This window comes from Solea solea, chromosome 20 (genome assembly GCF_958295425.1).
Source record: "Solea solea chromosome 20, fSolSol10.1, whole genome shotgun sequence".
In the NCBI taxonomy this organism is placed as follows: domain Eukaryota; kingdom Metazoa; phylum Chordata; class Actinopteri; order Pleuronectiformes; family Soleidae; genus Solea; species Solea solea.
The window spans coordinates 21,598,075-21,612,373 of NC_081153.1; the positions used below are offsets into that span (position 1 = coordinate 21,598,075).

At 41.7% G+C, this 14,299-nt stretch overlaps 1 protein-coding gene across 1 annotated transcript in view; it reads left to right on the forward strand.

The window, feature by feature from the left end:
- Window positions 1–14,299, forward strand: part of ext1b (exostosin glycosyltransferase 1b) — a 109,547-nt gene that overhangs the window by 77,508 nt on the left and 17,740 nt on the right. Inside the window, exons 3-7 of the mRNA XM_058619016.1 lie at window positions 2,907–3,000; window positions 6,282–6,389; window positions 7,575–7,694; window positions 11,835–11,967; window positions 13,885–14,003. Of these exons, the coding sequence (XP_058474999.1) occupies window positions 2,907–3,000; window positions 6,282–6,389; window positions 7,575–7,694; window positions 11,835–11,967; window positions 13,885–14,003 (574 nt within the window). The remainder of the gene's footprint in view (window positions 1–2,906; window positions 3,001–6,281; window positions 6,390–7,574; window positions 7,695–11,834; window positions 11,968–13,884; window positions 14,004–14,299) is intronic.

Consider the following 14,299-nt stretch of genomic DNA (forward strand, 5'->3'; position numbering starts at 1 on the left):
TACTATGTTTTTAAATAAATCTTTATTTGACTAAAACGCGAGGAGAGGGTGGGGCTATGACATCATCATTTTCTCACACTGACATAGTGTTGTGAACATTAACACTTAGAACATCATATGGATCATGAACCATGAGAGATGAGAGGAGACGAGAGGAAGGAGAATGACAACAGAGAAGTGAAGGGAAACAAACCTTCTGAACTAGAACCGTGTCAGTGTGAAAGCGTTAACTGTGTTTCTTGATTAGCCCAGCGACATTCCATAACTGCGCACAGGAAGTTGTTTTATGCCAAGACAGACAAAGGCAACAGCGACGCCGCGCTAGTAAAGCAAGACGACAGCAGACAGGTTGGAGTATGACTCAAAATTGATTGATATGCATTGCCATCACATGCTGGTGTGTTGTGCACACACACACACACACACACACACACACACACACACAGACCCTGTCCAGGCAGACAGCTGGTGTGGAAATATGGGCTAAGATAGCTTCTTCGTCTCTGTGCAGCTGTCGCCTGTTCACACTGCAAGTGTATGTGTGTGTGTGTGTGTGTGTGTGTGCGCGTCTCAGTGTACACGTGTTCACGCAATAACTGCATTATGCAGAGTGTTATGCATGGAGATGTGAGTGAGGGTGGGATTGTGTCATCACACGCTGCTGTGTCCACACACTTCATTACAGATTGGTTAAAGGCAACGTTTCAATGGTGATATCAGGTGTGTGTGTGTGTGTGTGTGTGTGTGTGTGACCTTTTCTGACATAAACACTGGTCCTAATGAGACAGGACCTCATTTCTGAGGAACTGGTGTAGGGCTAATAAATTATGGTTAGGTCAAAGTTAAGTTAAGTCATGATGAACAAAGAAATCATTAAAAGTCAATCATTTTGGTTTGTGGACAAAACAAGACATTTGAGGACATCATCATTTCCAGGTTTGACGAACACCGATCAACATTTTTTAAGGTTATCTGATATTTTATGGACCAAACGATTAATCGAGAAAATAATCGACCGATTAATCGATTATGAAAATAATCCTTAGTTGCAGCTCTAGTTTGTTTGTTCCAGCTTCACCCTGTCATTTCAGTCTACATTCACTGGCACACAAACCTCAGCATCAGCAGTCGCTGTCACACTCCTGTACAATCTACAGTACGCTCACAGAATCATCAGTAGAGCTGTGTGTGTGTGTGTGTGTGCGTGTGTGTGTGTGTGTGTGTGTGCGTGTGCGCGCGTGTGTGTGTGTGTGCGCGCGCCTTATAACCTTCACCTTGTACAGACGATGGCTAAATGAAAAATGATTTTCTGCCTCACCACTCTCTTAACCCTCAACCTTCACAACCCTCGGGCCTCATTATTTCTATTTTTATGTTTTTAACAATGGAAACAAAGTAATAAATAAATGTGGCCATTGTTAAAAATCTGTTTGAAGAAGTGACCTCATCTGTTTCTATGTGGAGGAAAGAGAAAGTGGGAAGAGCTGCTTTTGCCTTTCATCACCCATTCACACACGTTCACTCACACAGTCATACAGTGCATCGATGTGCAGCACTTTTATCTTTTCTATCACACATTCACACATTCACACATTCACACGCTGCTGTCACAGGCAACATGGGCAACGTTAAGTGTCTCACCCAGGGACACGTCAGCTGAGCCGGGAATCGAACCCTCACCCTTCCATAAGCCAAGCTTTAATTAATGAATAAAAATAATGGAGCACATGAAATAACATTAAAATATCTTAAAATATTACCGAGCTTTAAGGATGAGAACTCAACGTTACAATAATCTCAGTCGCATTCATTTTTATGCTTTTAATGTGAAGCGCCTTTGAGTTTATGACAAGTGATATATAAATAAAATGTATCATCATAATTATTATTATTATTATTATATTTCTTACATTTAAGTACAGCAATGTCAACTGATGAATGATGAATTCAGCGCGCGCACACACACACACACACAGAGGGAGACAGCTGTGTGGTGGAAGCAGGTGTCACTCTCAGCTCATTACCTCTGCCAGGGTTGATCACTCTGTTTGTAGAGGCACAGCTCAGTGGAAAGATAGAGGGATGGGGGCATCATCATCATCATCATCATCATCATCATCATCATCATCAAGATAGAGGGGTGTGAAGGCGGTGTGAGCAGGAGTGTGTGTGTGTGTGTATGTGAAAGGTTAAAGTTTCACTCATTTCATCACAATTTAGTGCAAATTCATTGAATGTATGTGGTCGTGATCGCTCACTAAGGAATTGTTGTAAAATGAAGGATTACCACTGACAGGCTGAAGTTTTATCTCCGAGGAAAATAGTTAAGAATAAATAAAAAACTATGTTCTTGTCACTCGTTGGAAGGCCTCATTTTTTTGTGGATTAAAATGGAACTGTCCTTTAAATTATGAGCCACAGGGAGCGTTGGGGTTTAATATGAACCTCTTCAAATTACAGCGACACAATATGTTGTGTTGTTGTTGCATTATGTTTGATAATCAGCATGACTCTGAGTCTGTCACAATCACAACACATGTTTCTCATCTGTAGGCCACGATTTTATGGTTATTAAATTCCCGCAGAACTGCAGAATCTGATCTGATGGCTGATTTTTCACACATTCTGTCTTTATCAAATAATTGCATATGTTAATTCCGTCGATTTGGATATTTTAGAATTGAAAATTGTGGTTACGATTATTTTGCAATTGAATTTGCAGCCTTACTTCAAATCATGATTTTGTTTTTCCTTGTTTTTTACGCTGCTCATTTCCGCTGTTTGTGTTATTGAAGAATGTTGATTGATATTGTGACAAGATAATAATGATTTATCGTGTTTATCTGAACGTGCAGCTCTCGTTTCTGACCATGTACTCATCACGTGTGTCCGCTGTGTCTCTGCAGGTACGACTATAAAGAGATGCTTCACAACTCCACCTTCTGTTTGGTGCCTCGTGGCAGACGACTGGGTTCCTTTCGCTTCCTTGAGGCGCTGCAGGTAAACAACAACTAAACAACAACACAAAGACACACACTAACATGACAAAACGCTGCACCCTCGTCCATGTCACACATTTATTGCCACAAATTGAAATACAGTTAGACTTGGTGCTGAACTTAAGATGCTTCCTGAATTGTTGAGCCAACTCTTTACAAGAAAAACATTTGAAACACTACTCGGCCCGACTTGACTCCGCTCTACTGTTTGTTTGTTTTTTGCTTTTCATTAGTGATCGACGCTTTTACCTGGTGAGGAAGTGAGCTGAGTATTTTCCCTGAATTTATCAACCAAGCCTTGAGAGGGATTTAAGCTAATTCTTACATTAACTCTGGATTTAGAGTGTGACTAACCCCTAAACCACTTTTCACATGTACATCATGTGTGTAGTAATGTAAGGGTTTCATTTTGAAAATAATCCTGAAGTTTCCTGAATGAATAAAAACTATATTTAGAGAGAAAAGCACGTCCATGATCATGAACCGTCATCCCTCTCTTTACTTTTATGTAGTTCAGAGTCACGCCTGCACTTTTCAAGGTTCATTTTGACTCGTCATATTTATTCATTTAAGCTGATTTAACCAGGATGACCCTTGAAATATACAGAAAACCTCGTTTCCAAGGGAGACCGGGCAAATACAAACAATACATTCACAAAAATACTCCAAGGGATTAAATGTCCAAGGTTTGAAACACTCTTTATTCCTTATGTTCTCTTTGTGAATGAATAATCAGAGAGTCCAGCAAGAGGACAGTAGTGTTGCTATAACCCTCCTACAAATAAAGAGGCTTTTTTTAAATGAAGCACTGAATTAACCAGTTGACTTTGTGCAACTGAGCTTTTTCCATTGAATGAAATGAGTGCAGAGAAGCTGAGCTACGGTGATAGATGCTAACAATCCGTGTGTTTACATGCATATTAAGTCTGATTTTAGTCCGACTAACATAATGTGATTCATAGTCTGATTATGACTGCATCAATGAGGTCATTTCCACTCATTTGTTGTCTTTTTTATACAATGAATCGTTTTACCTCCACTTTAAATTGTGTTGCTTAAATTATTAATAAATAATAATTTAAATAAATAAATAAAAAATCACAGGTCCCACTGGTCCTTGAATTCCTTGAAAGTTTGTGAATTGGATTTTTTTTTTGTTAAATGCTGATATAGACGAGGCCTACACGAAACAAACATGGAGTCATAATCAATAGCAGTGTTGTGGCTGCAAATCGATAAAAGTAGACTTTTACAAGTTACCTTCCCAGCTCTTGAATTTAAGGAAATTGGTCCTGGAAAGTCCTTGAAAAGCCATTGAAATTGATGTCAAAAAAGGTGTGAGAACCCAGAGGTAGTGATTCTTTTATATTTAAATAGATGGAGGCAACAGCAACATCGCATGAGTAACGTATGACGAGTGAAATGATAAAGAAGCGTTCTGACAGGATGAACACTTCCTGTCCCCGCCCGCCCCTGTACTGCTGCTGTATACACACAAACGCTCCCTCAGTCAGGTTAAAAGAGTAGGTCTTGCTGCAAACAAGTCATGTGACGTTGTTTCTGTTCATCTCGATCAAACAGAGGCAGAATAATAACATCAACAACCACAACAGAAACAATCAACTTCAAATTTACAGACTTTAACTCTCACTTTCATCCTTGTCCACGTCTGCATCAGCGACTTCACTGTCCTTTACCTCTCCTCACACACACACACACGTACACACACACACACACACACACACACAGACACACACGCGCGCACACACACACACACACACATGCACACGCACACGCTTCACTCAGGAGGGACAGATGTCCTCTCTTCTTCTCCTCTCTCTGTTTGTCTGACTCACCACATCCATCATCTTACACCAGAGAGGAAGATGGAGGGAGTCAGGCTTTAGTGTTTGCATGAGAAAGCATCACCTTGTCAGGACCAGTAGTCCTCTTGGAAGCAAAACCTGGACCTAATGAGGCACTAGTCAGGTTTAGGACTAAGATTTGAATTATGGTTAGGTTAAGGTTAGGGTGAGGCATTACCTGGTTGTGGTTAAGGTTAGGGATAAGACTTTGTTATCTCACATTATGGGGACTTGCATTTTAAAGTGGAGACATGTTGTATGGTTAGGATTAAGGTTCGGGATTATACTCCTGTCCTTTGTGTGTGTGTGTGTGTGTGTGTGTGTGTGTGTGTGTGTGTGTGTGTGTTTGATGTAATGACATCACCCCTGGTTAGGGTCATAGAGGTGTCAGTTAAACCAGAAGTGACCCTCAGGCTCGGCTGCAGTGACTTCCATTCATTTGGAATAAAGACTAAACTAAACTTTATCCAAAAACCTAAACCTGAACCAGTTAATCCTAACTCCAGCCTTAAACGTAATGTAACCACAATCACATCTGAATTAAGCAGATACTCAAAAATGAGGTGTTTAGACCAGAAAAAGTCCTAAAGAGGTAACACAGACAGACACACACTCATACATCTAAATCCAATTTCCTCTGCTTTTTGAATTTCCCTTTCTCCTCTCATTGCCGCGTCTCGTGCTCTCGTGCTCTGAGTAATAAACTCTCCTGCTCCCAGAGTCACAGTTTAATATTGAAGTGTCAACAGGTGCGGCTTCACTGACACACAGCCCTGAACGTGCTGCTCTTCTGTTATTCACACAACAGATAAATGATTCAAAGCCTCTCAGTTAGAAATCAAATAAACACGAGCACAACCAGAAACAACTGTTCATCTTGTAATAAAGACATTATTTTTGTGTACTAAATTAAATATAGAATATAAATATAGAATATATTGGGGGCCCCAAACTGTCGCTTAGTTGGCTTATGTTTATCTGACTGTCTACATGTCGATGTTTTTCTATGAAAAATTCATGACACAGCGTGTAATGTGAACGCTCAGAACTCACACAACTCATTACCCAAATCTCTTTTTTTCCCTCTCATTGTTTTGGTTGTAAAATCCTCAACTGCTTCGTGTTTGAGGTCGTTTTCACACCTGATAGTCTCCGCTAGACTCGCTGCGATTGGGGACTCAGTTCAACTAGGGGTTGCACCAGGAATTACTGAAAACTCAGGGATTGTTCGGTGGTGTCAGCACCGGCAGTGACGTAGTTTTGAAGTTTTCAGAAGTTTGAGAGAAATCTACTTTTCCCAGCTCTCACACGCTGGAGGTTAGAATATTTCCGAATCCTTGCGCCTCTCTAGGAGTCGCAGGAACAGACGATTCCTGACTCAAACTAATTGAAGTTCCCGTCTCTCTCTGTGTTTCAGGCTGCATGTGTGCCGGTGATGCTGAGTAACGGCTGGGAGCTGCCTTTCTCCGAGATCATTGACTGGAACACAGCTGCAGTCATCGGCGACGAGAGGCTCCTGCTGCAGGTAACGGCCCTTAAGACACGCCCCCACAGAAGTCTCACCTGAAACTTTACCAGATGGAAAAAACAACAGCGAATCCTGCAGCTGAAATAAAACCTGTTCTTCTAATGTTAATAAAAATATAAAATAAAAAACAAGTCTGTGGCAAACCTCAGGTGTTTAACACCATACTGAACCCAAACAAGACTTGTAATCGTCTTAGGTAAATAAAGGTCTGAAACGACGGTGTGGTGATGCACTATAGTCTATCACTGATACCGATGTTCTCTCCAAACCAAAATGAACCGCAGCGTTTCCTCCCGGGTCCAGTTTCACGCTGTGGGTCATTGTGTTGTGTCTGTGATATCATGGAGCAGGAAGTCGTCCTGTGGTAAAATGATATTACTCCACCGACCCATGTAAAACTAATCCCATCTGAATAGAGCTAAAGCCTGTCATTGTTCCTGGTGAGGGCAAATAAGAATGAGAAAATGAATTTGCCTGATATTGCGTGAACTTCACGGGGGTACGTCAGAAAGGTAATTATCTGCCCATTAAATGGTCATTTGTATGTAAGTGTGTGATAATATTGTTTGACATTGAGTTTTATAACATTTACGAGCTGGCTGCAGAGCTGCCACTGTGCAGGAGACGCCATATTTCTGAGGGTTTATTTGTGTTAGATGCAAACAATACACTGTACACATGGGGTCACTTCATTCAAGGATCATTTAATTAACATTAATGCACTATACACTACACTGATTTCTTCAGCTCTTTACATTTTGGCTCATGTTGGCGACCAACTGGATAGTCAGGAGACTTCACTTCACTCAGGATCCTCAAAGATCAAACTTAAACATTACATTACATTACATGTCATTTAGCAGACGCTTTTATCCAAAGCGACTTACAATAAGTGACTAAACATGAGTTGGACTTTCCCTCCAGGTCTTCTGAGCTCGTCTGAGGAGTTCTGTAGAGTCATTAAATACTTGGACCAGACCCAGATTACTTAAATATAGTTGTGGCTGCTGCTCAAAAAACAATACAGTATCCGCCGCAGTTCCCATCACTTAATAGAGCTTCGTGAGTGTGTCCACGGGACCCATTCTAATCTTCCCATCACCACATTGAAGGTCCCAGTTCACTCATTAAACGCTGGCTTCAGTGTTTACTGCTGACTGACTGCTGTGTGTCATTTCACAGATTCCAACCACGGTGCGCTCCATCCACCAGGACAAGATCCTGTCCCTCAGACAACAGACGCAGTTCCTGTGGGAGGCCTACTTCTCCTCTGTGGAAAAGATAGTGCTGAGCACACTGGAGGTGAGGATTTCACACGCACACACGTGTGCATGCACATACACACACACGTGTGCATGCACATACATTACACCAGCCGCCCTCTTGGCCTCTCTCCACCGCTCTGCCTCCTCCGTCATCAATCCTTCTCTCAGAGAGCTGCAGTGTCACGGCAGACTCTGCAGTCTCTGTGATTCAGGGCCTGAAGCTAAATAAACCGATGGGAAGTGTCATTTACACAGAGTTCCCAGCACATGTTCACCAAGACGTTCTCATGAGCTGCTTTCTTTTGTTTTATTCAAAGGGCGTTCGTCTCGCGTTACGACTCTGAATCTCCTCATTTTACTGTGTATTATCACATCACATTCTCTGTAGTAGCATTGTTAGGAGAGGTGAGGGGGTCAAAGGGCCACAGAGTCAAAGACGCCATTACTTGTGTAATAATGCTTGTTTTAAAGTTGTCCAGTTGGCAGAAAATGACTAAAACATACAAAGTTGTTCCAAGGAAATGTGCTGTGACGTAAAACTGAAAACGTGTGGAAAAACAAGCAAAAACACGATGACAGTAATCGTGTGTAGGAGGAGTGGGAGGTCGTTTCTCACAATATGTGAGAAACTCTTTTGTAGAAATAAAAGTGATAAAATCAGCTGTGCCTTACAGCAACAAGGTTCAGATTGTGGTTCAGCATCAGCGTCCTGTTCTCTCTGTGTCTGAGTGGGTTTTCCACAGGTACGAGTTCCTCCCACAGTCCAGAGACAAACATGGTTGTGTGGCTTTGTATGTTCTGTATGATCCTGTGATAGACTGGTGACCAGGTCACATCCGGACTGACCACATGGTCCGTGGTGGCCTCACCTGTGTTGGTGGGACCACCACGGAACCCGGGGAAAGCTTCCTCCAGCCATCATTTAAATCTGCTGCAGCTCAATCCACTCTCAGGTCTGATCATGCAGCTCTAAAGCTGTGGAGTGAGACTCTTCTCCATCATGAAATCTTATTTACTGTTCGACCTCCATCTGAATGTGACACACATGTGTTCAGTCACGTATCACTGTTACTTTAGTGCTACAGATACTGATACCAGTCCTGCTTATCAATACTGATACTATTATACTTTGGTGATAAGGACGCCTGAACACAGTGGACAGCTGTGAGGGAAGAGTGTCTCCGTCCTAACAACCAGAAAACAGGGACTTGGGACATGTTTGGATTTAGCTGTAAATCTGTTGCGATCAGTAGCGACGTTCTTAGAGTTTAGTCTGTTTTGTGTATCTGTCCCAGCGTGTGTCAGGGTGCAGATTCACATGACACCACCCAGCCATAACCTCGCTGATATGCTGTCGATCCACACTAAATAGCACGGTGACATGGTGGAAACCTGTGCCTGGACTGTGTGTGTTTATATTGAATATAACGATGCCTAAACGCTTAATCCTCAGTGATTGTCATGTAAAAAAAACAGAAGGGGGAGGTTGTGAGGGAGAGAGAGTGACGAGGGGAAGGGGTGACATATGTGTGTGGCGTTGCCGTGGCCCCCGAGATAACGAGCAACATGGTTTATTCATCCTGTCGAGCCTGGTCCCTCCCCACAGTCCCTCCCTCGCCCTCTTTACACATCTGTAACCACACACACACACACACACACACACACAGAGTGGATCTCATCGCCCACATTCACAAACACCCCGGCGCTAAAATGACTTTCAACATCCACTCTGAACTGTGCGTGTGCGTGTGTGTGTGTGTGTGTGTGTGCGTGTGCGTGTGCGTGCGTGCACAGCAAAACAAAGACACACAATCTATCATGCCGCGTTTCCTGTCAGAAATTGTACTAATTTGGACCAATCACAAGGTCAACATTTCCGGATCTGCGGCACTGGTACACCTATTAAAGCGGCCTATTAGAGCCGGGCTCACAGTGTGCTCACAGGGAAGCAGGATTTATCTATCATGCTCTAATTGGTTGATTGTAGCTGCTCCGAGGTGAGATTGAGTCGTCCATCATGTCCCGGCTGAGGGCTGCCGACGGGGGAGGAGCTGCAGCCAAGCGAGCAAAATTGCCCCTCATAAGACGTAAAAAGGGCTGGGGGTTTTTAAGGTGGCAGCCAGTGTTTTTATAGTCAAGGCTTCTCAAGTTAATCTGTTCCACTGAGGCAAATGGTCATCAACTTCCCTCAGGGACGACGCTTGTGAAAGTAAAAACAAACTCACACTGGGCTGTTATGTTAGTCCCCTCCTCTTCCTCATCATCTATGTCTCTGAATGATGAATTTATAGAACCTGCCTTTGTCAGTGTTATTACATTACGCCCCCTCTGGCTGTTTTATTCACTTTTTACAATTTGATCAGCTCTTACTTGCTCACCCGCTTCCTGTCTGACTATCCTGACGCTACTGACTTTAATATGTAGATCATATTTAATACACACGTGTGTATATATATGTATATATATACATATATATATATATATATATATATATATATATATATATATATATATATGTATATGTAGAATATGTATATATATGTAGAATCAACACAAAAAGTATATTTAAATTCAAAGACAGTTTTAATGTCTTTCTTTAAACTTAAATAAAACTTAAGTAACAAAAAAAAAAAAGGCATCCTTGTTATATTAAGGCACATCAACTGTATGTCTCTCCTCTGAAGACGGACTGTATTTGAGCAAAGAAAGGATCTTTAGCTGTTTGGCTGTGACGTTCTGATTTGTTTTTTACGTTTGATTTGCCTGCAGAGAAAATAATACACAATAACAGAAATCTCTCAGCTCCTCTTTTCTCACTCCTGACACATTCAGTCGTTGTTATTGAGGCGATGACGGAGCAAATATTTGGAAATCTGAGCTAGCTTCTAGTTTCCATTCGACGCCCGCAGCATGCTCTTAGTTCCTGTTCACTGACAGAGTCTTGAATACTCTGAGTTTCACTGTGGACTGAAATGGGCTCAGTGGAAGTCGGAACATTGGTGATGTTTTGACATTCATTCACATTCTTGACGTCTTTGTGGGGTGAAGTGTTCCATTACCAGGCCCATCGTTCAAATCAATATTTAATTTTGTCCTGAATCTACTCAGATCATTTCTTGAGAGAATTTTCATGAGTCATCTGCAATTTAAGGGAAATTTTGACTTTAATCTTGAGTTAGTGTTTGCTCAAATAATCTGATTTAAGCCAGTAATACAACCCAGTAAGTGCCACTCAGGTTTACGAGGCGCCCAGTCTGAATGAAGAGTTTCCTCCTTCAGTGGCTTGGATCACGAAAGACGGCTGCCACACCAATCACGGTCCTGTCCACACGAGTTCACACGACAGAACTTTCAGAGATGTAGGATCGCTGTGTGTTTTCATGTCTGATGATCAGGACTCTAAAGTTCTGAGTTCACACGTCCATGCTCTCACTGCGTAATCTCTCACCAGGAGGAACCATTGTTGTATTCCTGTCCTGGTCTCTGATTGGTTGGGGCAGATGAGGTTATTTTAGCCCCAGACAAAAATTTATTAGGTCTCTTCAAACACGTTGTTGAATATTGGACTGTTTGCCAGTTATGTAGGTAGGAATTGGTACAACTCTCGGTTTATGGAGACTGTGCGGTTTGATTCTGTCCAACAATAACTGTATTGATAGGTTTTAAATTCCTCTTGAAATATTTTAATATGTCAACCTACCCTTTACTAAATTGTTATTAAATGATCATTTTCATGCCTATAATAGTTGAGTGATATTCAATTATTGGCAGGATTGTGCATCATATCTCCCTTTTGTGTTCATGAGATACACTGTAAAAAAAAAATCAGTTGTTTTTACGGTAAAAAAACGGCAGCTGTGGTTGCCAGAGCTTCCCCGTAAAATTTACAGTGAGACATTTTTTATAATTACAGTAGGACAGTTGTAGACCTGTAAATTTAACAGTCAAGAAATGGATTCAACACCATAATTCACCGTAACAATAAAGGTTTTCACCATTGATTCTAGAAAAAAAACCTGTTAAATTAACAAGAAAATACTGTCACAATTACAGTTTGTAACAGTACATTTTTAAGTTTTTGAAAAAAAGAAGTTTTAATCTGACATCATGTCCTTGAAACGGCGATGATGTCATTAGTTGTCTAATCTGTGTTCATTCTTGTGTGCTGTGTGTGCAGATCATCCAGGACAGAGTGCTAGAGCACGGCTCCAGGAGCAGCCTGATGTGGAACAGTCACCCTGGGGGACTCTTTGCCCTGCCGCAGTACTCTGGATACCTGGGAGACTTCCCCTTCTACTACGCAACACTGGGTCAGTAACACATCACAGACCGGACAAAGTGCCGTCACATCACCGCTGTCACGCTTCATATGAACTCGTCCACAAGGTTTAGGCTGAAGAGTTTTCTTTGGAGGTTTGTCCTCCAAAGAGGTATCCATCACACAGCAGCCAAATATTTAGTCACAATGACTGTTACTCCTGTAGATCTGCATCCAGCTGTGACTGGGTTTGGACCTGGTCTGAGTAGCTGATGTCTGGCCTTCATCCCTGATCTATCGCCCTCCTCCAGTAGCAAGTGCAGTGGAGGAATGGGCCTTTGACGGATGATTGTATTAGTCCTGCTGACACACCAACATGTCCATCATTGGTCTCTGAGTCAGCAGTGCTGCTGCTGCTGCTGCTGCTTCTGCTGCTGCTGCTGCTGCTGCTGCTGCTACAGCAGCAATGGTATTTCCTCAATTCCACCTGCTATGGTTCAGCTGCTTTGGTTCCCCCCCCCACATGTCTGTGACCCAGGCTCCTCTCTATACTTCACTCCATCATCATCATCCTCTGCTTCCAGGCCATCACACACACACACACACACACATATGCCGTACACACACACACACACACACACACACACACACACACACACACCCGCACACTTACAATAAAGAAAAGAATGATTTGTATACTCTCAGGCGTCACTTAATTAGGTACACCTTTAAAAATGTAATTGCCCTGGCATAACATTCGCCTCTGCAAAGATAATAAGGTTTAGATTTGTCCCAGAGGTATTACTTAAATTATTACATTGATTTGTGGTCATTACTGAGGTCATGGCTAAGTGGTCGCTAACAGCTTCTTCCCTTTTGCTTTCCATTTACACACATTTATAATATGGGCAATTTTATACGATGAATAATGAGAGGGTTGCAGCAAAACAAACAACAATTTTTTTATATATATACACATATATATATATATATATATATATACATATATAGTTATTTATCAGATAGTGGATTCGATTTTAGGAGCAAATGGTTGAAAAAATACAAGTCAATCAGAACAGACATAGCTTGTACCCATGGTTCTCAAACTGTGGTGCGTGTACCACCAGTGGTACGTGAGCTTCCTCTGGTGGTACTTGGAGGACAATCAGAAATACTGTTCTGCTGTATATAATACTGTTTATACTGTCATTGGAGTGGAGTTGCGGAATTTTGACTGGAGTGCATAGAAAATGAAACTGATAAATAATAATAATTAGAGTCGCCTCATCTCTCGCTCTATCTTAATCTAATGTCGCTATACCAGTGTGTGAAGTATATGTGAGGAAGAGGAGGATGATGAGAGCAAATGATCTTACTGGGAATAAATCTGCCTCCTGTGAAAAGTCTGTCTTTAGCAGAACAGTAAATCTTCTCCATTCTTCATTGTTACGTCACAGGTTCTGTTTATATGAGCATGTAGATCCCAGGTGTTTTAAAAGTTTGATACTTTGTTATTACTGCTGAAAACAGTGTGTATCCTCCATATAAAGGTTGCTCAGCGTAAAGGAGACTGCGCTAATGCTATCTCCTCCATGCTATGCTTTGTTGGTTTGGGTTAGATTAGATTTAATTTAGCAAAAAAAAGAAAAGTTGAACGCCCTCTGTGATCCGTCTCGCTCAATATCTTATTTCCTGCTCTAATTTTCAGTCTCAATTACTCTAATCCAACATCACGTCAGAGTGAATTCAAAGTCCCATCAGTCGTGGTTTGGAGATTAAACCCGAGGAGTTTACAGAAGTGATGAAGACATTTGCCATTTTCAAAAAACCTCACATCGCTGACATTTAAATCATCTGCCTTTAACGGAGTTGTGTATGTGATGTAAAGTGCCTTCATTTCTCATCAGGCCTTTGAGTCGACTCGCTTTACAACATTGTTTTCATGAGTGTTTGTCTGTCTGTGTTTCAGGAATCAAACCGCACCCCAAGTTCACAGCAGTCATCCACGCCGTCTCGCCTCTGGTGTCCCAGTCACAGCCCATTCTCAAGCTCCTGGCAGCGGTGGCCAAGTCCCAGTACTGTGCACAGGTAAAGCACACTGTGTGTGTGTGTGTGAATGAATGAATGAGTGAATGAATGAATGAATGAATGAATGTCAAAACTTGTTGAATCCTAGTTTCTGCCTCTTTATAAAAGACTCACCTGATAAAACAAAAGTCATCTTAAGTATTTGATACCTTTAAGGATGCATTTGTTATTTAGCTTATTATGAACAAAGGATTTTAAACAGTTACTGATGGAGAAAGCAGTGGATCAACAGCTCCTGTTCACCGTGATGTCAAATCTTTGATTTTCTCCATGGACTTTGGTGTGAGGAGTTAGTT